The sequence below is a fragment of the Bufo bufo genome, chromosome 6 (assembly GCF_905171765.1).
Source record: "Bufo bufo chromosome 6, aBufBuf1.1, whole genome shotgun sequence".
NCBI classification, from domain to species: Eukaryota; Metazoa; Chordata; class Amphibia; order Anura; family Bufonidae; genus Bufo; species Bufo bufo.
Genome location: NC_053394.1, coordinates 31,234,356 through 31,259,760, shown reverse-complemented (window position 1 = coordinate 31,259,760; position 25,405 = coordinate 31,234,356). Strand labels below are relative to the sequence as shown.

General features: G+C 46.5%; 1 protein-coding gene across 1 annotated transcript in view; it reads left to right on the top strand.

Moving 5' to 3' along the window:
* SLIT1 (slit guidance ligand 1) overlaps positions 1 to 25,405 on the top strand; it is a 292,661-nt gene that overhangs the window by 223,549 nt on the left and 43,707 nt on the right. The window contains exons 13-25 of the mRNA XM_040437323.1: positions 993 to 1,136; positions 2,356 to 2,519; positions 3,213 to 3,236; positions 4,186 to 4,330; positions 4,757 to 4,831; positions 4,917 to 5,060; positions 6,940 to 7,083; positions 11,757 to 11,923; positions 13,534 to 13,666; positions 14,343 to 14,411; positions 17,837 to 17,908; positions 20,479 to 20,550; positions 20,637 to 20,708. Coding sequence (XP_040293257.1) covers positions 993 to 1,136; positions 2,356 to 2,519; positions 3,213 to 3,236; positions 4,186 to 4,330; positions 4,757 to 4,831; positions 4,917 to 5,060; positions 6,940 to 7,083; positions 11,757 to 11,923; positions 13,534 to 13,666; positions 14,343 to 14,411; positions 17,837 to 17,908; positions 20,479 to 20,550; positions 20,637 to 20,708 — 1,425 coding nt within the window. The remainder of the gene's footprint in view (positions 1 to 992; positions 1,137 to 2,355; positions 2,520 to 3,212; positions 3,237 to 4,185; positions 4,331 to 4,756; positions 4,832 to 4,916; positions 5,061 to 6,939; positions 7,084 to 11,756; positions 11,924 to 13,533; positions 13,667 to 14,342; positions 14,412 to 17,836; positions 17,909 to 20,478; positions 20,551 to 20,636; positions 20,709 to 25,405) is intronic.

Here is a 25,405-nt window from a genome sequence, read left to right as displayed (position 1 = left end):
ACCTTTGCTCCTCCTACACCTCCCCCCAGCCCTTTCGTCCAGGTTCCTACATAGTCATCATACCTAGCCCCGTCAATCTAGAAAGAGATGGAGGAGCTGGCACAGGAAGCAGGAGGAGCAAGGGTGCACAGAGGGGCTTGGGCCCGCCCTTGGTGCACTTAACTGCTCATTTGCATATGGAATAAAAGTACTTTTCTCCAGAATGAAGTGAATAGTATCATTACATTCAGCTGAGGCAGCCCTACTAGACATTGCGCTTTGTTTATCAATGATTTTCCTGGGGAAGCGGGGGAGGGGGGGGGCAGGACAGGAGTACAGATGTGTGACTTCTGGCAAAAAGTCACAATAATAAATCCGGTTAAAAATGTAGCTCCAACTGATCTGGCTGAACCTCCGTGAATGCAAACCGCTGGAAAATGGTGCAAATATGTCATAAATTAGGTGCAAAGGCAACAAACAAAACGGTCAAAACTCGCTCTGGTTTTCTTGCACAGCGCACTTGATATATGACCCCCCTAAGTTTACGCCATCCGTAGGATTAGTGAGGCTACTTTCTACTTTCAGACGGTTGTATTATCTGAACGGATCCGTCCAAAACGCGAGCGTGAACATAGCTTTAATATGTTCCATTGTGTTTTGTCTGAAAGGTCCTTACAGCAGAAATGTACATTGTATAATTCTTCAGTTTTATTTTGTAACAGTTCCTCCTTTCCCTCCGTCCGCCCCAGCCTTCCTCTAGACCCACCCCTGCGGAGAAGAGGAAAGCCTGGCACTTCATATATATTTTATGCCGATGGAGTTTCAGGTCTTAGATTCTCTAGTTTAGACAGGGCGCATTAACTGCAGGTTGGAGAGTGCGCAGAGCGGTGATTGATTATCCTCTCCGCCGCTCCTGGCTGTTTAAATGACTTATAAGTTGAAATCAATGCAGTCCTAATGTCAGGGCTTGTAAGACTTATTCTCGATTATTTTTTTTTTCGTTCATCGCTCAGACTTTTAAATGCCAACAAGATTAACTGCATCCGAGCCGACACCTTCCAGGACTTGCAGAATCTGTCTCTGCTCTCGCTGTACGATAACAAGATCCAGAGTTTGGCAAAAGGAACCTTCGCCTCCCTGCGTGCCATCCAGACATTGTGAGTACCATTGAAGGCCTATGGAAAGCTATATTAGCCGGTGCGTGCTATTGAAAGCCATAGCAAAGTGGTTTTGACAGATACCAGCCCCGGTATAGCCATAAGGCTGTGTTCATACAGAGCATTTTTGGTGCTCTGTTTGCACCAGGGCTCGATCCAAAAAGTACAAGTCATTCCTTTTATACTTTGCACTTGTTTAGCATCCATTCCTGCATATGGCTGTAACAGGCCCTGTAGACTTGTCACTCCCCTGACATGTCTGTTTTACTAACTACTTGCATTTCTCATTTGATAACAAATCTGCCGCATCTATTTTTCTGCCTCTGTGTAGTGCCATGCTTCCATTATTCCTGGTAGAAGTTATGAATAAATTGCTGGCAGTTTGCAATGAAGGTCCAGGTGGGTGTTACCAGTTGGGGGTTTGTCTCTGCACAGTCTGACCCCGACAGCACTGATTATAGTGTCAGAAATTGCAGGGACATCCCCCCAACTGGTAACACCCATCTGGACCTTAATTGTAAACTTCTAGCAATTCATTCAGATTTTAAAGAAGTGTGCACATGAGGAGTAACATGATTTCTGGCCATTATATCACTTGTTTCTGGTATTTCTAGCAGATTTCCCCTGTGCATGCTGAATGTCTAGTTTGCAGTTCTCCCAGAGATGGTAGGTGGAGACTATGCACTGCACACAGAAAGTAGAGGAGAATCTGCTTCCTATACGCCTCTTATGCACTCAAGACATAACGACAGAGAGGTATTAACCTGTATGGTTGTGAAGAAAGCACTTAGGAAGTTTATATCTCAGCCCATGTAGCTCCAGCAGTCTGCTTGTCTGTGTGTGCTCCTACTCACTCCTCCTCCTCCCTCCCCTCACCATAGACTTGCATTGGGGTAATATGATCCTCCAGTGCAGCTGCATTTTTCAAAGTGAAAAACAATTAGTATGGGGGAAAGGAAGTAAACAGCTGATAACAAGAGCATTAGACATTCATCACCGATAAGACATATTACAAAGTTTCTTGTGGTGGCTTGTACTATTGATTTATGCACAGAGGTATGAAAAGTTAGTGACGATTTAATCCTCCATGGAGGCCGTACAATGAACCATAGGCTTCAATTTTTTTTTAAAAAAAGGGGCTATACAGTATGTCAGGGACTATTTTGTATGCAGGGAGAAAGGGGTTAACAAAAGCCTGACCTGTATGATATTTCCTTAGGCACTTGGCTCAGAACCCCTTTATCTGTGACTGTAACCTCAAGTGGCTGGCGGACTTCCTAAGAACTAATCCGATAGAAACCAGCGGTGCCAGGTGCGCCAGTCCTCGCCGACTCTCCAACAAACGCATTGGGCAAATAAAAAGCAAGAAGTTCAGATGCTCGGGTACGTTCCTGCTGATAGGAAATCTGCTGGTTTCTGTAAATGTTGTGATTTAAAGGGGTATTCCGGTCGTATAAAATTATCCTCCATTCACTTACCACTGAGACCCCCTACTGATCACAAGAACATGGGCTCCGTATCCGTGGATCCACCCAAAATGAAGGGAGCGACTGCTCAGGCGTGAGCGGGGTCCCTTCATTCATTTTTATGGGACTTTCAGAGAGAGCCAAGTACAGCGCTCAGTTATCTCTGGAACTCCCATAGAAATCAACAGAGCGGCCTCGTGCATGCCTAACTTTCTGCTCCGTTCATTTCTGAGGCTGCACACTTTACGGGGTCCCTGTTCTCATGATCGGTGGGGGTCCCAGCGGTAAGACCCCTTGTGGATAGAGGATAACTTTATATAACCAAAATACCCCTTTAAGTTAAAGGGGTTGCACAGCATTAGATAAACATGGCTTCTCTCTCACGGGAACAGCACCACTCCTGTCCACGGGTTGTGTCTGGTATTGCACCACTTGTTCTGTTGAAGTTAATGGGGCTTAGCTGCAATACCGCTCCTAACCTGTGGTCAGGTGTGGCGCTGTTTTTGGAAAACAAAATCATTTTTCTAATCCTGCACGACCCCTATATAAAAGTAAATGAAACGGAAACCCTGTTGTGTTCATTTTCTTTTTTTCTTTTTTTCCTCCACAGCAAAAGAGCAATACTTCATCCCAGGTAGGGCGGTCTGCAGAGCAGATGTGTCAGACTTTATGAGCACACTTTTGTGGTATTTTGAATGTTTTTAGTTACATGGGATTTCTAGTTTGCTTTAAAGGGGGTTTCCGGGAACTAAATATTGATGGCCGATCCTCAGGATAGCTCATCAATATATGATTGATCAGCACTAGAGATGAGCGAATTTCATATTTTGAAATTCGTTCGCGCTTCGTTTACTGGTAAAAGCAGAATTGCGTTATGGATTCCGTTACCACAGGCCATAACGCAATTCTATAACGGAATGCATAACGGTCAGAATGCCTTTAGATGCATTCCGTCATAATAGAAGTCTATGGGCTGCTAAACGGGGAGTCCTCTCCTGATCCTGAGTCCTCTCTCCTGCATAACGGAAACGGGACGGATCCGTTTTGCAGCCCATAGGCTTCTATTATGACGGAATAAATAACGGAATGCCTCTAAAGGCATTCCGTCATAGAATTGCGTTATGGTCCGTGGTAACAGAAACCATAACGCAATTCACCTTTTACCAGTAATCGAATCACAAATGAATTTCACAACCGGAAATTCGCTCATCTCTAATCAGCACCCCAGGCGATCAGCTGTTGGAAGGGGCCATGGCAGTTCGGTGAGCGCTACAGCCTAAGGCTACATGCACACGACCGTATGTGTTTTGCGGTCTGCAAATTGCGGATCCGCAAAAAAAACGGATCGGACACAAAATGCGGTCGTGTGCACGAGGCCTTACTAAAACGGACATGACAGGAGCATTTTAGGTCTTGGAAAACCCCTTTTATAATTAGGAGGACAGCGTCCAGGAAAAAGAGACCTAAGAGTCTACACAGGGGTGCATTGTTTGCATATAGCGCCCCCTGCAGTACTTTAATATATAGCATTGACGGGGGTGATCTAACATGAGATGTCATCCAGATTGTTTCTCTTCTCACAGGAACCGAGGACTTACAGCTCAGCAGCGAATGCAACAGCGACGTTGTGTGTCCACCCAAGTGCCGATGTGAATCCAATGTGGTAGACTGCTCCAACCTGAAGCTGTCAAAAATCCCCGACCGCATCCCGCAGTCTACAGCTGAGCTGTACGTATCGGACCATCTCTACTCGTACATAGCACCGGACCAGGGCTCCAATATCAGATGACTGTTATTTTTCTGCTCTTCTGATCTGTCATAAAAAAAAAAAACATATCCTGTGCATCCATTTGAGCCATTTTCTGTAAAAAAAAAAACGGATCTCGGACGGAAAAAGGCTGAAATGGATGCCAAATGTGCATAACTGATGCTCAGGATCCTTTTTTTTTTTTTCTGTTCTTCTGACGGATCAGAAAAAAAGAAAAATACCAGTGATGTGAACTCTCCCTCATCACTGCCACCTACCTGATGTAGCACGCAGTACAGCATTTTACTGGCAAACATAACGCACCCTGCGGGGCCAAGAAGTCGCTGTAATCCAGTAAGTTACATGACTCCATTCTAATCCTACATTTTATTTTTGAAAAATTCCAGGCGCTTGAACAACAATGAGATCACCACGTTAGAAGCTACCGGACTCTTCCGAAAACTCTCACATCTCAAAAAGATGTAAGTGACCGTCCGCAAGAGTGACGTGCAAAATAATAGGATGAGTGACGTGACGAATCCACATGCACATTTATATCTCTAACAGCAATCTGAGCAACAACAAGATCTCGGAAATCGAGGACGGGGCGTTCGAGGGCGCAGCTTCAGTGGGCGAGGTACACCTCACAGCCAACCACCTGGAGTCTGTGCGGAGCGGCATGTTCCGGGGTCTGGAAGGTCTGAGGACGCTGTGAGTATAAATCCTTATTTTTTCCTCATATTACCCTATTTATGAATATTTATGTGAATAATCTGAAAAAACTGGCATCACAACACAGGCAAACTAGTTGGCATTTCTTGGGCTTAATTCATAACTAACTGTAGGCTCTGTTCACATTGGCATTTGCAGTTTGCATTAAAGGGGTATTCCCATCTCAGACAATGGGGGCATATTGCTAGGATAGGCCCCCATTGTCTGATAGGAGCGGGTCCCACCGCTGAGACTCACACCTTTATCAAGACCGGGCCCCGCAAGTGAAGAAGGGCGCGCTGCGCATGCGCAGCCGCCCTCCATTCATTTCTATGGGGCCGCCGAAAGATAGCCGAGTCGGCCCTATAGAAATGAACGGTTCCACGCATGTGCGGTATGCTCCCATTCACTTCTATGGACAGACCCCGGGAAATCTGGGGTCCTCCAGCCACAGCGCTCCCCGCTCCGTTCTTGTTATAGGTGCGGGTCCCCGCACCTATCAGACAATGGGGGCATATCCTAGCGATATGCCCCCGTTGTCTGAGATGGGAATACGTGATGCCTTTAAAACCTGAGCAGACCCCATTATAAGTCAGTAGTGCTGCTAATCAACTTTGGATCCATTAGACGTGGGATCCTGCACTGCGACGTGGCATGATGCCATTGGGAACAGAGCTTTACACGCGACCTATTGCTTTTTGTGTTGATTATGGGTAATTATGTGTTACATTTTAACCACTTTAACCATTCCATGAGTCTACATGTGACTCTGTAAGTATGCTTCTGAACATCTTTGCAGGTGCATGGAAGTCATGTAGCTGCAGGATCGGGGAGCCTTTTGCCAGTGACCGCTGGGCCCCCCCTAAAGACAGCAGGGACAAATTCGGAGCGCCCCTGCCTTCTCCATTGCTGTATATACAGATCAGTAGGCGGCAGTGGCGCTTCCTGCTCCCATTCCAGTGCCGGGTGTAAGGTAACTTCAGGCGCTGCAGGGTAGACCGAATCGGCTCTGCAGTGAGCCTTTGGGGGCTGTGTACCTTATAATAATAGGTCAGCCCTAGTTACAGGAAAAAACAAACCTAAAAAATAATGACAATGTTAAAATTCCTCCAAGAGGTCCTCTAGGACCTAATGGGGGCAACAAGTGTAAAACTAAGTAAATAAAGACAAAAATATGAAGAAAGAAAAATGCCATAGTTTTCACCCCGCTCCCTGCATCCATGCACCATATATGCCTTCATTTATACATTTTCCTGTGTATAAAAAATGGAAGCAAATATACTAACAGTGGCGTAAAAATAAAGCCAAATATATCACAGAAAAAAGACACAAAAAAAATTCTATAACCAAATGAAAAAAAAAAAAATGTCTGGTCATGAAGGAGGGGGAATGGTCCGGTCTTGAACTGGTTGATATTGATAGCCTATACTCAGGATAAGTCATCAATAGCAGATCAGTGGGGGTCCAACCAGAGGCTTCAGCACTACGTGAGCACCTAGGACTCTTCCTAGGCCAGTGACCTGACCATACATCAGTCACGCGACCTGGAAGCAGCTCAATCCCATTCAAGTAAAGGGGCCCGGGCTGCAATACCAAGCACGGCCACTGGACGGTGCTATGCTTGGTAAGCTGTGAGGAGACCGCGGAGCTCCGGTGAGTACAGCGGCCTCTTCGGACAGCTGATCGGTAGGAGGGCCCCTGACGATTCTGGGGATAGGCCATTAGTATCAAATTCCAGGAGAACCATTTTAATGGAGCTTCTCTATAGTCAAGAAATGATTGAGCCTTGAAGGCAGGGGATAAGCTGCCTCCCTGCTCTCACATTCCGGGTCGTTTAAAACCAAGCTGATTTTTGTGCATATCATTTTCTGTCTTCCAGGATGCTGAGAAATAACAAGGTGAGCTGCGTCCACAACGACAGCTTCACTGGGCTCCGAAACGTCCGGCTCCTGTCCCTGTACGACAACCAGATCAGCACCATCACTCCGGGGGCGTTTGACACTCTGCAGTCGCTCTCCACTTTGTGAGTAGACACTTATTTAGTTAGGCCTCATGCAGATGGCCGTGCTTTGGATCCTCATTCGATCTGCATATTTTTTTGTGGATCGCATATAGACCCATCCATTTCTATGGGTCCGCAAAAAAATAAAAATAAATGAACCGCACGTGGATTTCGGCATCTGGATGTCGATCCCGCAAATGATAGAACATGTCCTATTCTTGTCTATTTTGTGGACAAGAATACCCATTTGTACCAATGAGAACTGTACACAGAAGGTATCCGTATTTATCGGATTCGCAGTTGCGGACAGCAAAACGGATACAGTCATTTGCATATAGCCTTAGGGAGGGATATCATCCTCAGGTGTCAGGGGTGGAAAGAAGGTTTGTGGAGACCCCTTGTCAAAACATTGTGTATGGGAGGGGGGGGGATGCGCAGAAAACTGAAAAAAGCGATATAGCTACACGTTTACGCACACTGTAGTACAATGTTAACAAAGTAACAATACAATATCCAGATTATTATTCACTGTGGTGTCAAAATGACACAACTGGAATAGCAAAATAACAGAGCAGTACAGTGCCAAAGTAATACCGCCATATAATGCACTGATAACATGGAAACATACTAACAGCAATCCACATAGAACTTGTGATACTACGGTGTGGCTCTCCAGCTCTTGCAAAAGTTACAACTTCCATCATACCCTGATAACTGCTGGCTGTCACGCACAGTGGGAGTTGTAGTTTTGCAACAGCTGGAGAGCCACAGATTGGGGCATATTGGTCTAAAACAGGGATGCCCAACCTGCGGCCCTCCAGCTGTTGTAGAACTACAACTCCCACCATGCCCTGCTGTAGGCTGTCCGGGCATGTTGTAGTTTTACAACAGCTAGAGGGCCGCAGGTTGGGAATCCCTAGTCTAAAACAATCTGTAGTATAAAAATTGCAATAATCAGGGAACCTAGTAGAAATCTAAATGTAGCCTGCACAAAATCTGACCACGCTGAAGACGCCACGGGTTGTATGGTTGTATCAACCCGTATGCCGCAAGAACGGTCGCTAGTAAGCGCGGATGACTTCCATCACACATAGTGAGCAACATGAGCATCGTAGGAACCCTCTCTGTTTATGGGCAAAGCCTACAAGACAGTATCGCTGTGCTCCCTATATGCTGTATGAAGCCACATATCAGAGACCTGCTGGGAAGTATCAGGAGGATGGAGGGGGGTGTCAGGCATTGACCCTTTGTCCTAGTTACTGTATAATCCAGTTCAGGTGGGAATGCATAAGGGTACTTTCACACTAGCGTTTTTCTTTTCCGGCGCTGAGTTCCGTCCTAGGGGCTCAAATCCGGAAAATAACTGATCAGTTTTATCCTAATGCATTCTGAATGGAGAGCAATCCGTTCAGGATGCATCAGGATGTCTTCAGTTCAGTCTTTTTGACTGATCAGGCTTTTCAGAAAAACGTAGCATGCTGTATTTTTACCTCCAGCCAAAAATCCTGAACATTTTGACTGAACGACGGATCCGGCCTTTTTCCCATTGACTTGCATTAACGCCGGATCTGGCGCTGTGTGTTCAGTCAAACCGGATCCGGCTTTTGCATGTTAAACCCGAAAAATGTGAAAAAAAAGTTAAAGTCCATAAATGGCGGATCCGTTTTTTCCAATGCACTTTTTCATTGTGATCAAAATCCTGATCAGGATTCAAATGTAATCCGTTTTCACACGTTTTTCCGGATCCGGAGGGCAGTTCCAGTGTCGGAATTGAACGCCGGATTCAAACAACGCTAGTGTGAAAGTAGCCTTAATGTGTTTAAAGGTAAATCATACATCCCCCATACTGAACAGATCAGAGGGACTGCCATGTACTAACATAGACCACCTCACTCCGTCTGGTCTGCCATGTACTAACATAGACCACCTCACACCGTCTGGTCTGCCATGTACTAACATAGACCACCTCACTCAGTCTGGGCTGCCATGTACTAACATAGACCACCTCACTCCGTCTGGTCTGCCATATACTAACGTAGACCACCTCACTCTGTCTGGTCTGCCATATACTAACGTAGACCACCTCACTCTGTCTGGTCTGCCATGTACTAACGTAGACCACCTCACTCTGTCTGGTCTGCCATGTACTAACATAGACCACCTCACTCTGTCTGGTCTGCCATGTACTAACGTAGACCACCTCACACCGTCTGGTCTGCCATGTACTAACGTAGACCACCTCACTCAGTCTGGGCTGCCATGTACTAACATAGACCACCTCACACCGTCTGGTCTGCCATGTACTAACATAGACCACCTCACTCCGTCTGGTCTGCCATGTACTAACATAGACCACCTCACTCCGTCTGGTCTGCCATGTACTAACGTAGACCACCTCACTCCGTCTGGTCTGCCATGTACTAACGTAGACCACCTCACTCCGTCTGGTCTGCCATGTACTAACGTAGACCACCTCACTCTGTCTGGTCTGCCATGTACTAACGTAGACCACCTTACTTTGTCTGGTCTGCCATATACTAACGTAGACCACCTCACTCTGTCTGGTCTGCCATATACTAACGTAGACCACCTCACTCCGTCTGGGCTGCCATGTACTAACGTAGACCACCTCACTCCGTCTGGGCTGCCATGTACTAACGTAGACCACCTCACTCTGTCTGGTCTGCCATGTACTAACGTAGACCACCTCACTCCGTCTGGTCTGCCATGTACTAACGTAGACCACCTCACTCCGTCTGGCCTGCCATGTACTAACATAGACCACCTCACTCCGTCTGGTCTGCCATGTACTAACGTAGACCACCTCACTCCGTCTGGCCTGCCATATACTAACATAGACCACCTCACTCCGTCTGGTCTGCCATGTACTAACGTAGACCACCTCACTCTGTCTGGTCTGCCATGTACTAACGTAGACCACCTCACTCTGTCTGGTCTGCCATGTACTAACATAGACCACCTCACTCAGTCTGGGCTGCCATATACTAACGTAGACCACCTCACTCTGTCTGGTCTGTCATATACTAACGTAGACCACCTCACTCTGTCTGGTCTGCCATGTACTAACGTAGACCACCTCACTCAGTCTGGGCTGCCATGTACTAACGTAGACCACCTCACACCGTCTGGTCTGCCATGTACTAACATAGACCACCTCACTCCGTCTGGTCTGCCATGTACTAACGTAGACCACCTCACTCCGTCTGGCCTGCCATATACTAACATAGACCACCTCACTCCGTCTGGTCTGCCATATACTAACGTAGACCACCTCACTCTGTCTGGTCTGCCATATACTAACGTAGACCACCTCACTCTGTCTGGTCTGCCATATACTAACGTAGACCACCTCACTCCGTCTGGGCTGCCATGTACTAACGTAGACCACCTCACTCAGTCTGGGCTGCCATGTACTAACATAGACCACCTCACACCGTCTGGGCTGCCATGTACTAACATAGACCACCTCACACCGTCTGGTCTGCCATGTACTAACGTAGACCACCTCACTCCGTCTGGTCTGCCATGTACTAACATAGACCACCTCACTCCGTCTGGTCTGCCATGTACTAACGTAGACCACCTCACTCAGTCTGGGCTGCCATATACTAACGTAGACCACCTCACTCTGTCTGGTCTGCCATATACTAACGTAGACCACCTCACTCTGTCTGGTCTGCCATGTACTAACGTAGACCACCTCACTCAGTCTGGGCTGCCATGTACTAACGTAGACCACCTCACACCGTCTGGTCTGCCATGTACTAACATAGACCACCTCACTCCGTCTGGTCTGCCATGTACTAACGTAGACCACCTCACTCCGTCTGGCCTGCCATATACTAACATAGACCACCTCACTCCGTCTGGTCTGCCATATACTAACGTAGACCACCTCACTCTGTCTGGTCTGCCATATACTAACGTAGACCACCTCACTCTGTCTGGTCTGCCATATACTAACGTAGACCACCTCACTCCGTCTGGGCTGCCATGTACTAACGTAGACCACCTCACTCAGTCTGGGCTGCCATGTACTAACATAGACCACCTCACACCGTCTGGTCTGCCATGTACTAACATAGACCACCTCACTCCGTCTGGTCTGCCATGTACTAACATAGACCACCTCACTCCGTCTGGTCTGCCATGTACTAACGTAGACCACCTCACTCTGTCTGGTCTGCCATGTACTAACGTAGACCACCTCACTCCGTCTGGTCTGCCATGTACTAACTAGGCTTGGAGAACCTAGAGAGACCACTTATGGTCAATAGATGGCGCCATGTAGTTTGGGAAGTTGCATGCAAAAAGACTTTCCGGGGATACATGAATACATACATGTGCAGCTACAATGAAGCACTGCCACGTCTTCTGGCCTCCATTCTGAAAACCGCGCAGCCGCATGCAAACAACGTGGTGGCAGAATTCGCCGGATGCAATGCAGCGTCACAGGTTTTGCAGATGGACGTCAAATAAAAAAAAAGAATCCAATCACACTTGCGCTCTGTGCAGTCTATTCTTTAGGGTTAGAGTAGTATGAAGACGTTGTATACACCTTTTAGTCATCTTTCTAGGGAGAATTTTATTAGGTCCAAGCTCAGTAAAATAAAATAAAAAAAGGAAAATATATGATCTTGCAATTTTGTAATCATGGTGTTATATCCGCGCAGGAACTTACTGGCGAATCCTTTTAACTGCAACTGCCAGCTGGCCTGGCTCGGAGACTGGCTGAGGAAGAGGAAAATCGTCACCGGAAACCCTCGTTGTCAGAACCCAGACTTCCTGCGGCAGATCCCACTTCAGGATGTCGCCTTCCCCGACTTCAGATGTGAAAGAGGTAGGCGAGATTACAAGGGGTTATCAAGGAAAAATGATCAGCCAGTAAATTCACGTGTTTTTAAAATCCACAGCTTCTCCGTTTTTTTTGGGGGGGAATTTCCACTGTAGATTTCATTCATTTAAGAGTATGTTCACACTTGGAGGATATGCTGTGAATTTGCGGGTGTAAAATCTACAACATATTGCTATGCATTTTACAAAATCTCATCCATACGGTTGTAGATAAAAATTCTGTGCAAAAATCAACCTGCAGTACAGGCTGCTGTATGTCACCATATACTGCGCTTTTCACCCTTTGCAGTGTAGCCACAGAAAATCCGCACCAACAGCCACAGCAGGTAACAACTGCAAAATGGTGGCAAAATCTGCCTGGTGCGACTGTATCCTCAATGTTAGGCCTCATGCACACGATCCGCAAAACAGGGATGGCATCTGTGTGCGTGTTCCCGCAATTTGCAGAATGGCACGGACAGCCATTAATATAACTGCCTATTCTTGTCCACAAAACGCGGACAAGAATAGGACAGGTTATTTTTTTTTTGCAGACCACGGAACGGAGCAACGGATGCGGACAGCACATGGAGTGCTTTCCGCATCTTTTGTGGCCCCATTGAAGTGAATGGGTCCGCACCCGAGCCGCCAAAACTGCGGCTTGGATACGGACCAAAACACCGGCCGTGTGCATGGGGCCTAAGAGGTGGAATCCATGGTAAATTCCAGTGCAAAATCTGAATCCGCAGTGGAAATATCTACTCCATGTGCAGGTATCCTAACGGTACTTGTACATTTTCATGCGGTTTTCTCTGCTTTATTGCATCAAATCCGCAGCAAAATCTGCATGTGTAACTTGTGGATTATTATTTTTTGCCGATTTGAGGTTTTGAACCAGATATCACCCTTTGCATTGCATGAAAATCCACGCGGAAAAGAACACATGTAATCCGCAACACGTGCAGGTACTCTGAGGCTGACTGCACACAGGGGCGGTTTTTCAAACAGAATTTCTGTGCAGATTTCTTTCCATTTCCGCAGTATAATCCACATGTTTTCCTTGCGCATTTTGATGCGGATTTCCTCCGAGCTCACCCTTTGCATTGCAATCCGCAGAAACAACTGACATGATGCTGATTTTAAAATCTGCACGGCAGGACAATTTCTGCACATTAAAAATACGCAATGGGTACATGGGATTTGTCAATTGTCATTACCCTTTGCTGCTACTGTATGTACCGCACGTAAGCCGCGACGTGTGCGGATAGCCTAAGGGAAGGGCTACGCGGCGACACTGGTCACTTGACACCAGTTGCGGCCAGGATCGCTGAGTAGCGGTGATCCCATAGAAATGCAGGGGATCGCTGTGGCAGTCGCATGAAATCGAACACTGCTGGATTTCTTGCAAATGCCGCTGCGATTCCCATCACCGCTACTTAGCGATTCTGGCCGCGACAGGTGGTGTCGTGTAGCCCTAAGGCTCTCCAGACAGGTGATCATCTAGTAGATCCTAATTCACATCCGCAGCTTTCCTACATGGCAGCACCATGAACAGGTTATTGGCACGGAGGGTTGATACCTTGTCATTGTGCTTTATTCATATTCTTATCTCCACAGGACAGGAGGAGCTGACCTGCGCTCCACAACTGCAGTGTCCGCAGGAGTGCACGTGCCTGGACACCGTGGTGCGCTGCAGCAATAAGCACTTGTTATCACTGCCGAAGGGAATACCCAAGAACGTCACAGAGCTGTAAGTCTCCCGGCTGTGAGCTCCCGCGGGGCAGATTTGCTGCAGATTTTTTGAGCCTTGTTGGCAGAACCCCGTTCAGATGTATGGATTTGCAAAAAATTCTGCAATAAATCTGCCACATACTTATCTGAAATCTCACCGAAGGTCTGTAGCTTGATTTTTATTATCTGCAGTCTCTGGAAATATTGATTGAGGAGCCCATAAAATATACACATCCAGTGCCAGGCATACAACGTGTACACACTACGAATTACACTCATAGTCACGTGTTTAGTCATTTATTATATATTTTGTCCTTATTGTAACTTTACAAATAACTTGCTTTATTTCTCATGTGCTGGTTTGATTGACAAACCTGTATTATAGCCTATTCCCAGCCAGAGCTGCATTCAAAATTCTGCTTATGGTGGCATTCACATCCACCATCACATTGATGTCTGACCTGCATATGTTATTGAGCAGGAGGAGCTGAGCAGATTACTATATCATTTTGTGCAGTCAGTATGAATCCTATACAGCTGCTGAGCTTTGGAGTCCAGTGGGTGGTCCTATTCAGTGATTGACAGCCTTCCACATATAGGTGTAGATACAAATGGAGCTGTTAGTCCCAGGGTCACAATGTCTCTACCTGTAGTGTGGATATAGTACGAGCAGCAATGGTGTTCTCCTCTTACAGGTACCTGGATGGCAATCAGTTCTCAATGGTTCCCAAGCAGCTGTCCACATTCAAGTATTTACAACTGGTGTAAGTATAGAGCCGCCTGCTTGTCTGTGCACGGACCTGTGGGAAATAAGGCCTACTACACAGGGAAATACCCATGAGATAGATAGATAGATAGATAGATAGATAGATAGATAGATAGATAGATGGATGGATAGATATGAGAGAGATGGATAGATAGATAGATAGATGGATGGATAGATATGAGAGAGATGGATAGATGGATGGATAGATATGAGAGAGAGAGATAGATAGATAGATAGATAGATAGATATATAGATAGATGGATGGATAGATATGAGATAGATAGATAGATAGATAGATAGATATGAGATAGATAGATAGATAGATAGATAGATAGATATGAGATAGATAGATAGATAGATGGATGGATAGATATGAGATAGATAGATAGATAGATAGATAGATAGATAGATAGATAGATATGAGAATAGATAATAGATAGATAGATAGATAGATAGATAGATAGATAGATATGAGATATAGATATGAAAGATACTGTAGATAGATAGATAGATAGATAGATGCAAAACAGCAGCACCAGATACAATACAACAAAGCAAAAAAAGTGAGGGATAGATGAATGGATAGATATAAAAATCTATCCAAAAAAAACCAAAACAGCAGCACACTAAAAAAACAAAAAAGGAGAAAAAGTTTATTCACCCATGTGGACGTGATGTTTCAGCTCAAACACTAGAGCCTTCCTCAAGCATCTATTTATCCCATATCTATATCTATCTATCCTCTGTGATTGGACATTGTGCACTTAAAGGGTTTCTACCACCACATTTTCACCTATTTAGCTGTCGGACACTAGCGATCTGCTCGTGTCTGCTCCACCTAACCATGCTATTGTAATCCCTGTCTGTGCAGCGGTTACCCTAAAAAACGTAGTTTGATTGCTATGCTAATGAGCCTCTAGGTGCTATGGGGGCGTCTTTTCAGCACCTAGAGGCTCCGTCCACTCACCATGTCTGCCGCCCAGCACGCTCCAGACCGCCCCTCTTCTCTAGATTGACAGCCTACTTCTCTGCATCCCGGCCGAATTCTCGCGCCTGCGCCGTGTGCTTCTGTATTCGGCGCAGGCGCAGTGACTGTCTCCCTGCGCCGGCATCTTCACTGCGCCTGCGCCGATTACGGCACAGGGAGCAGTCCAACAGTCACTGCACCTGCGCCGAATACAGAAGCACACGGCGCAGGCGCGAGTGGGCTGTCAATCTAGAGAAGAGGGGCGGTCTGGAGCGTGCTGGGCGGCAGACATGGTGAGTGGACGGAGCCTCTAGGTGCTGAAAAGACGCCCCCATAGCACCTAGAGGCTCATTAGCATAGCAATAAAACTATGTTTTTTAGGGTAACCGCTGCACAGAAAGGGATTACAATAGCATGGTTAGGTACAGCAGACACTAGCAGATCGCTAGTGTCTGACAGCTAAATAGGTCAAAATGTGGTGGTAGAAACCCTTTAATATGTCCCACTTTTATTATTGTATTGTCTTTCTTGTGTCTGTCCAGAGGTGGAGTGCCGTCCCCCAGGCGTTCTCACACTCTGTCTCCGTTTACCGCAGCTACAGCCATTTTCACCTTTTATATATTGTATGGTTACAGTACATGTTCTGCTCACTCATTCCAGGGGACATATTATTCTCGGAGTTAATGTTCAGCCTTGAATATTGTTTTCTCAGTAGGTTACAATTTCTGTGCTGAGTTGTCCCACCATTAAATATCATACTCACTTTATAGATTATAAAATAGTGAAGCGTTATATGAAGAGTTATAGTTAGTTACATAGTATAGCACCACCCGGTGTTCAAAGTGTGTAGCAATGTGCTGGTCCACCTAATGAGCTGAGATCCGATGGTCACACATGCTCAGTCTCCCCACAGCCAGGTCTTGGCACAGTGATCCTCTGATCATTGTAGGGCAGCCAATAGAAATAGCTTTCTGGAGTAGAGACTCTACAGTAGCATGGCAGTATAGCTGAGAACACTCTGGTTATTGGGAAAGTTACTATATTGTCAGCTGCCAGTGGGGGAAGGAGACTGATTCAGCCCAGAGCCTGCCCCCAGCAGCACCAAGACAGACACATGGAAGCAAATACTTATAAAAGGATTCTTTTCTATGCTAGAAACTCTGTAACTTAACACAGCGATAGGTATGAAAATGATTCATGAAGTAAGTGAAGTTCTCAGAGCCCTGTTTTCTATTGCATAGCTCCAAACCCCCCAGCACAGACATAACCTTATGTATAACATGCTCTCTGCCCGCAGCCACCACTTGGGGGAGTCTGGAAACTTCTTATAGGTTTTTTTCAGGATTTTTAACACTGATTTGTTATCCTCAATTAAAGTCATTAATATCTGACCGGAGAAGGTTCGACTCCTGGCACCCCCGATGATCAGCAGGCCCTTTCTTCAGCAGCTCTGAAATACCAAGCACAGCCACTATACAGTGTACGGCACTGTGCCACAAAGAGACCACAGCGCTCATAGACGCCTTCAAACAGCTGACTGGCATTGGTGCCTGGAGTCGGACTGCCACCCACCAGATATTAATGACCTGTCCTGATGATTCGTCATCGGGATTAAAATCGAGGACAACTGTTTTAAATACTGTTATACATTGCAGCAAGCTCCCTCTAGTGGTGGCCGCAGGTAGGCAGAATTGTATCTTTTAATTCTATGTCAATGCAGAAAATTCAGAGCTCTTCATCAAAAATGAAAGGGGTTCGCCAATCTTGGACATTGACGGCATATCGCTAGACTATACCATCAATGACAGATAGGTGCGGGTCCCACCTCTGGGACCCAGTCTTATCTGGAAAATGATGCCACCGAAGTCAAGGAGTGCGCACTGTGCATGCGCGGCGTACTCTCCATTCATCGCTGTGGTAGTTCCGAAACTAGCCAAGTGAGTGCACTTGGCTATTTTTGGAACTCCTATAGTAGTGAATGGAGATTGCACCGCGCAAGTGCAGCCACCTCTGCATTCACCTCTATAGGACTGCCGGAAATAGCCTTTTTTTCGGAACTCCCATAGGGGTGAACAGAGGATGGCTGCGCATGTGCGGTGTGCTCTCCTTCACTTCAAGGGTCCATTCTGGAGATAGGACCCAGAGGTGGGACCCGCACCTATCGGACAATGATGACGTATACTAGTGATATGCCGTGGGTGTACCAGATGGGAATCCCTCTGTAATCTTCACTATGAAGACGTACCTTATCTGCAGATAGTCCTGTAACTATCTCTCTGATTCGTCTGACATTTTTGGTGTGATATTGGGGATTCAGGGGTCACACGACAGCGCATCGGGAGCCACGTTTGAGCCTCATAGTTGTGTGTTATATGTGAGCCCTGATAGGAGGGGAGAATGGAGAATCTGAGTAATGAACGCTTCCCCTTCTAGTCATATCTGCTTGTATTTTACAGAGACCTGAGCAATAACAAGATCAGCTCCCTCAGCAACTCCTCCTTCACCAACATGAGCCAGCTCACCACGCTGTAAGTGATTTCCTGCAAACAAGGTCACCCGTGGACTGATGCCACGCGAGGGCTCTCTCTGTGCCGAACGCTGCATCTTTCTCAAGGAAAAACCTTTTACCTTTGTATGGCAATTATTTCACCTTCTTCTGTGACCCGTCAGTGCAGCCGCAGAAGTAGGACCAGCAGTCCTTGACAATGCTGTCATCACCGTGCATGTTACTCCTCTATACGTGTGTCGTTAGTTATGTTATACACGAGTGTATGGGGGGTGGGGGGGGGGGGCCGTTTCTTGTTCATGAACCTGCCCAGGTTGCAGCTTTCATTGCAAATATTAGTCAGTGTGACCTTCAAGGGTTAAAGGGGTTGTCAGAGTGCGTCATGTCAGCCTGCTGGGGGAGCATGGTGGACGTGGACATGTTGGAGTGGATCAGAATGATGGCTGAGGCAAATTAGGAGGTCTGTAGTAATCCCACTCCAGTGGATGGAGGGGCACCACACTTCTTCCCCTGAGGGCACACCCTAGATTTGGAGCTCCTGACTGGTGGTGGCTAGCTGCCCTTACAGTCGAGGTCAGGCAGAGGCACATAAGTCATTATAATGCCATGCTGTCTGGTCAAAGAAGCAGAGTTCACTATGGGAATTCACGTTCCCACACTGAGCGTGTTTCATGCAGTGAACACAGTCCTAGCGTAAGTCTCTCTCTAAATATCCCATGCAATCTTCCCAAATAACCACAGGCATGAAAACTCAAATATATTTTCTGCAGTTGCAGGGTGCAGATCGTTGATCCGGATGGCCAGTCCATCTCAGAAGTGTGGCAGGTGCCAGAAGCACTTAACCCAAACCACATGCAGCAAAGTCTATTGCCATACATTTGCGTTTACCTTACTGTCTGTTCAGCACAGGTTATCCCATCATATTGATCACTGTTAAATCTGTTAATGATTTGACAGTGATCATTTTTGTAAATATACTTTATTAACAAATTCCCACCGATTAGGAGAAAATTCATCCCCACTTACCTTATTGTTGTGACTCGGTCTCCCCTGGTTACGACCACCGCTCTCCCGCAAAATCCCGATGGTCGCGCTTGCCCAGAAGACTTCTTCTTTTCTCCCGGCCGGGCCACTCGCTGTCCTGAACGCGCACGCTGCCGCGCATGCGCGACGGTGACTTCTTCCCGGCCAGAATAGTACAGAGCTGCGAACGCGCACGCCGGCTCTGTACTATACTGGCCAGAAATAAGTCACATTGCGCATGCGCTGCAGCGTGCACGTTCAGTCCAGCGCGCGGCCCGGCCGGGAGAAGACTTCAATCAAGATGAAGCCCGCCCCCAGCCAGAATCCAGGAAGTGAACGGCGCGGTGGCAGCAGGTAAGTATAAAAACGCAAAGTGGGATAACCCCTTTAATGGTCCTCATCAGTGTCTGATTGGTGAGGTTACAATAAATGACAGCCCCGCCAATCAGCTTTGTGAAAAGCCTGCGGTCAGCGCTCCTCATACCAAGCACAGCACCGTCCATTAGATAGCAGCTGTGCTTGGTATTGCAGCCCAGTACCCTTAACTTGAATGGGACTGAGCTGCAGCTAGGCCATGTGACATCACCGTACATCAGTCACATGGCCTAGCTGCAGCTCAGTCCCATTCAAGTCAATAGGGCTGAGCTGCAATACCAAGAACAGCCACTATACAATGTACGGCGCTGTCCTTGGAAAGCTGTCTCTTCTAACCGCTGATCGCTGGGGGTCCCTGGTGTCAGACTCGCGCCAATTTGATTTTGATGACCTATCCATGGATAGGAAATCCTGGTTAACCCCTTTTTAACACTTCAACAAGCCCTTTAAAATCATGTTGCAGCAATGTCAAGTACTAGGAGCTGCTTTTAGCACACAGTATAGTAGCTCTTGACGGCATAGGACTATATCATACTTGACAGCTCTTCCAGAAAATGTGTAGGAAGGGGGGTCCTGACTTTTTCTCAACAGCAGATGTCAGGAGAAAGAAGGATTGGACTGTTGGATTTCAACATGGCCAATCCTTTTGTTCTTAGGAGAGAGAAACTGCAGCTGCTTATTCCTCTCTCTTTACGAAGAACACATGCATGCTCAGCTGAGCCAAGTATGCCTGTGTGTGGGGGGTTGCTAGGATTAACTGTCTATCATGTATGGCCAGCTTTAGGCCTCATGCACACGACCGTTGTGTGTTTTGTGGTCCGCAAATTGCAGATCGGCAAAACATGGATGGCGTCCGTTTGCGTTCCGCAATTTGCGGAACGGCACGGACAGCCATTGATATAACTGCCTATTCTTGTCCGCAAAACGGACAAGAATAGGACAGGTTATATTTTATTGCGGACCACGGAACGGAGCGAGGGAAGCGGAAAGCACACGGAGTGCTGTCCGCATCTTTTGTGGCCCCATTGAAGTGAATGGGTCCGCATCCAAGCCGCAAAAACTGCGGCTCGGAAGCGGACCAAAACAACGGTCGTGTGCATGAGGCCTTAGTCTGTATCGTCTACCCCAGATAGATGTAAAATACCGGACTTGTCACAGGTTCTGTCACTGAATGTGATTACTTTCCCTCCGCAGGATACTCAGTTACAACTCCCTGAGGTGCATTCCTCCTCTTGCCTTTGAGGGGCTCAGGTCCTTGAGGCTCCTGTAAGTATTCGGCCCCCTCTATTAATCCTCGCTTTACCAACGAGATAACGATGTTAATTATTAACCTCTCCGATCCTGTCTTCTAGGTCTGTGCATGGAAATGACATTTCTACTCTACCTGAAGGGATTTTCTCAGATGTTTCCTCACTTTCCCACTTGTAAGTAGCTTCAAAATCTGTCCACACAGACCACCCTGCGGCAAAAGATATTTCTGCTTTCATTCACTTTTTAATATGGGTGTACCCCTTTAAAGAGGATCGGTCACCACCAGTTGCGGGGGTGTTCCTGTGCACTCTGATGTTGTCCAATCAGTGCTGTCAATATCAGATTGTGTAGGGACACGCCCTTCTGCCAAGGAGAATGGTAACAACCAATTGTCAAGTTATTCATGCGTTTACAGGAAGAATGACAGCGGAACGGCACCACATAAAGTTCTAAGTAAAATTGGTCCAGGATTTATTTTTTTTATGGGAAAGAAAGTTTTGCTGCAACATAATTTGGTGAAAAAAAAAAAGTAAAAACACAAAAGTCTGCAAAAACACCAGAATAAGGCCTCATGCACACAACCGTTGTGTTCCGTTCCGCAAAAAAGGGGTTCCGTTGTTCCGTGATCCGTTTCCGTTTTTGTTTCCGTGTGTCTTCCTTTATTTTTGGAGGATCACCAGACATGAAGGAAAGTAAAAAAAAGTCAAGTTTGCCATGCAAATGATAGGAAAAAAACGGACGTGGACGACAATCTTGTGTGCCTCCGCGTTTTTTCACGGTCCCATTGACTTGAATGGGTCCGCGAACCGTTTTCAGTGAAAAAAATAGGACAGGTTATATTTTTTGACGGACTGGAACCACAGATCACGGACGCGGATGACAAACGGTGCATTAGCCGAGTTTTCAACGGACCCATTGAAAGTCAATGGGTCCGCAGAAAATCACGAAAAACCGAACAACGGACACGGAATAAAACAACGGTCGTGTGCATGAGGCCTAAAACTATGTGATTTGCTTTTGTCAGCTTTTTTTTATTATAGAAAAAAATGCTGCAGCCGAATGTGACAGAACCGTATAAAATAAAACATCCTACAAACTCAGCATTTTTTTTTTTCGCAGCACTAAGGGTGGGTTTACTTGTATGTTTTCGGTAGCATTTTTTCTGTACTTTTGCGTTTTTAGTGGCTTTTTGTTCATCTGGAGTTTTTGCCATAAAAACTCCAAATGATACAACTCCAGATAAGGGCTCTTGCACACGACCATATCCGTTTTTTCGGCCCATGAATCGCAGATCTGCAAAACACTGATACCGACCGAGATGTTTTTACTCCTTCAGAAATGTCCTATCCTTGTCCACAAAGCACAGAGAGGAGGGGGGCCCAAGCTGAACGCTTTCACCAGGGCCCATGAGTCTTTAGCTACGCCCCTGGAAAACAGACACAAGGACCAAACACGGATCCTTCACGGACACGTTCACGGATGAACCACTGACAATCTTGTCATGGATGTCATCACAAACGTGCGAAAAAAAAGCCTAATATAGGAAGATTTTGGGCACAAGTTTCAGCGCAAATTCATTGCCGAAAACCAGGCCGAATGGGAGGCCGCACCACAGTTCATGCAGCCGAGGGTTTTTGCAGCGCCGTTTTCAAGACCTTGCCAAAAACTAAAATCTGCAGCTGGAGCCTGCCTGTGGTTTAGCTCCATTCAAAGGAAATAAACCTAGAACGCGTCTGCATGAAAACCCACAGCGCAGTGTCCGAGGTGCACTAATTGACCTGCGGTGCAGATTTTGAAATCCACAGCATGTCTATTGTATGGATTTTCACTGCAGATTTCATGCTTTGCCACAAGTAAGGCTATGTTCACATCAGCATTTAGACATTCGGCAGGCTGTTACCACAGAGGAACAGTCTGCCAGAACTCTCCATTTAAAACCGGTAACTGATGTATCCCCATTGGTCTCTGGGGAGTTCACCCTATCTGGCATAGCCGATGGATCTCAATGGCCACCTTCTGGTATAAATGCTGAGTGCCGCCCATGCATTGGGGAACGCAAATTGCAGTTCCCAATGCACAGGCCCCATCTGTGTGGCTGCGCTAACGGAAGCAGACCCATTTAACTTGAATGGGTCCGCGATCCATCCGCACCACAAAACAATAGAGCATGTTCTATTTTTTTTGCGGTGTGAAGGCACGGACCGAAATGCCACTAAAAGCACTCAATAGTGAAGCACTCCGTGGCCTTCTGTTCCGTGCCTCCGCACTGTATCTTCCGGATTGCGGACCCATTCAAGTGAATGGGTCCTCATCCGTGATGTGGTGCGCAAAACAGCTGGTGCCCATATATTGTGGACCTCAATACAGGCACGGTCGGCACACATGAGCCGTAAAAGTCTTGCATGCAGAAATTTTTGGCCAGCCAAAGTCCAGCAGCATTTATGCCAGAAAGCGGCCACATCTCATTTGTAGTCAATGGGGATCCAGGGGGTCTCAGCATTATGCGGCAACGCCGGATACGGTGAACTCCGCCAGGCTGTTCTTCTGCCGGACTTCTAAATGCTAATTGCGAATGCAACATAACACATGCAGATTCTGGGGCGGATTTGGTGCAAAAACAGCACAAAAATCTTTACAGAGAATTCATATATACTGCCTCCATCATACGGTTCTGTGCCTGGAAGATACTTTCCTTCCAAAGAGAACCAATGTCTGCCAGGAGGTTCTCGCACACGTGAGCGGGCGTTAGTAGAGCGGCTCTGATGCAGGGACCAGGGCAGTTTTGGGATCATACGAGATTACACGACTGTGACTTCAGTTATTACGATCAACAAAAACATTTTTTTTAAGTTCTGCCCCTTCACCTCCACCTGTTCTGTTTTCTTTGCTTGCACCTTTGTAGTTGCGTGTTCATTCAGAACGTCCTGTGTTTGTCTCTTGGGGGGGGGGGGCGCTGCCAAACTGGTTCCTTGCTTTACTCAATCTTTTGTTTCATTCGGCGCACGGTGTAACTGCCGTTCATACTTAAACAAAAAAAAATAACGATTCTTCCCCTCGGCACAGTATGTCCAGGAATTCTTTTCTTTGCCACGCGATTTATGGCGGCTGAGCACACTGCGCCTCACAGCTGCTCAACAACAGGGGAAATAGCAGCGAGGAAGCTTTTAGGTGTTTGCAAATGTTAACGCTGCCCTTAGCAATCCCTGCAAATCTGAATGCTCTCTAGCACCACCTGGTGGGAAATCCCTTTTTTTTTTTTTTAAATGATGGATTCAGTTATTTAATAAACCTGAGAGTTTACTTATAAACGAGAGCGAATAGATATGATCGATGCAGACGTCTGAGACTAAAGATACGGCAAAAATTCACCCAAAAAGGGTTTACTCACACACGGCAAATTTGTTGCACGCTTCATCATAAGTTAGCCAACTTGACAGTGTAGGGGGGATCTAAGACCGCCTTAAAAATTGGGTCTTTGTAAATGACCCCCACTGTTTTTGATGCTTTTTTTTTTTTTTGTGTGTGCAAGCCAGTAGTGGATTCATAAAGAAAAGTGTATAATAATTATTAATACCTTTAGTGTTGGATTCAATCCTGTGTTTGGCAAAAAAAAAAAACAACCCTCATGACTCCAGTCTAAAGCCTCATTCACACATCCATGTCCATGATGACATCCGCGACAAGATGCTCTTTGGTTCATCCACGAAGAATCCATGTTTGGTCCTTGAGTCCGTTTTTTGCCCTTCGTGTGTCATCCATATTCCACAGATGCTACTAAACTGAAAATTGGTTTCTAAGGCATCTCCTACTGATAGTCCATGAAAATCACTGACAGAACATAGATGCATCCATGTTACACATAGACTATAATGTACATGAGGGATCCATACTTTCCAGGGGGGGGCATAATTTTATTGACATCCATGCTCTGCTTGTTTCTGAGAATGTAATGAAGGGGAGGGGCATATTCATTATCACAAAGTATAATAACGCATGAGCTGTGCAGTGGCGGATCCAGAGCCTGGTCTCGGGAGGGGCACTTCCAGATTATTTTCTGTCTGCCGCCACAAAACAATGGTGCTTATAGAACAGGCTACACAGTGTAGCGATATACTGTATATTGTGGGGCACAGTGTAGCGGTATACTGTATATTGTGTGGCACGGTGTAGGCTATATGTGTATAACATAAACATATTTCATATGAAAACTTACAGTTACTTGACTTGGCCCTTGGGGATCTCGGACACCACTTCAACACTTGGCCGGGGGCTCGGCGGAGCTGATGTTGTGTTTTATCCTAATGAGAAAGATTTCATAATAAGGATTTGGAGAAGGGGCAGAGGAATAGCAGAGCAGGGAGAGGCTGGTGCTGCTACTAGGGGCGAGTAATGGGGGAGTAATAAAGCCCACCATAATGCCCCCCCAGTAGTAATAATCCTCCTTATGTGACAGTGCAAAAAATACCCCCTTGTAATGCCCCCAGTTGAGCTAATGTCCCCATAGTGCCCCCATAATGTGCCAGTATAAAATACCCCTATATAGTGCCCCCAGTAAATGCCCCCATAGTGCTCCTCTCCCCCTTCCTCCTAGTGCACCCCATAATGTACCAGTATAAAATGCCCCAGTAGATGCCCTCAGTGTCCCCCATAATTTGCAAGTATAAAATACCCCTTCTTAGTGCCCCCCGTAGATGACCCCATAGTACTCCCCCCCCTTCCTCATAGTACGCACCATAATGTGTCCCAGTATAAAATTCTATATAAAATTCTACTGTACAGAACCCCCCATATAAAACACCCCTTCTTTGTGGCCTCAGTAGATGCCCCTATAGTGCCCCCAATAATGTGCCAGTAATAACAACCCCCCCCA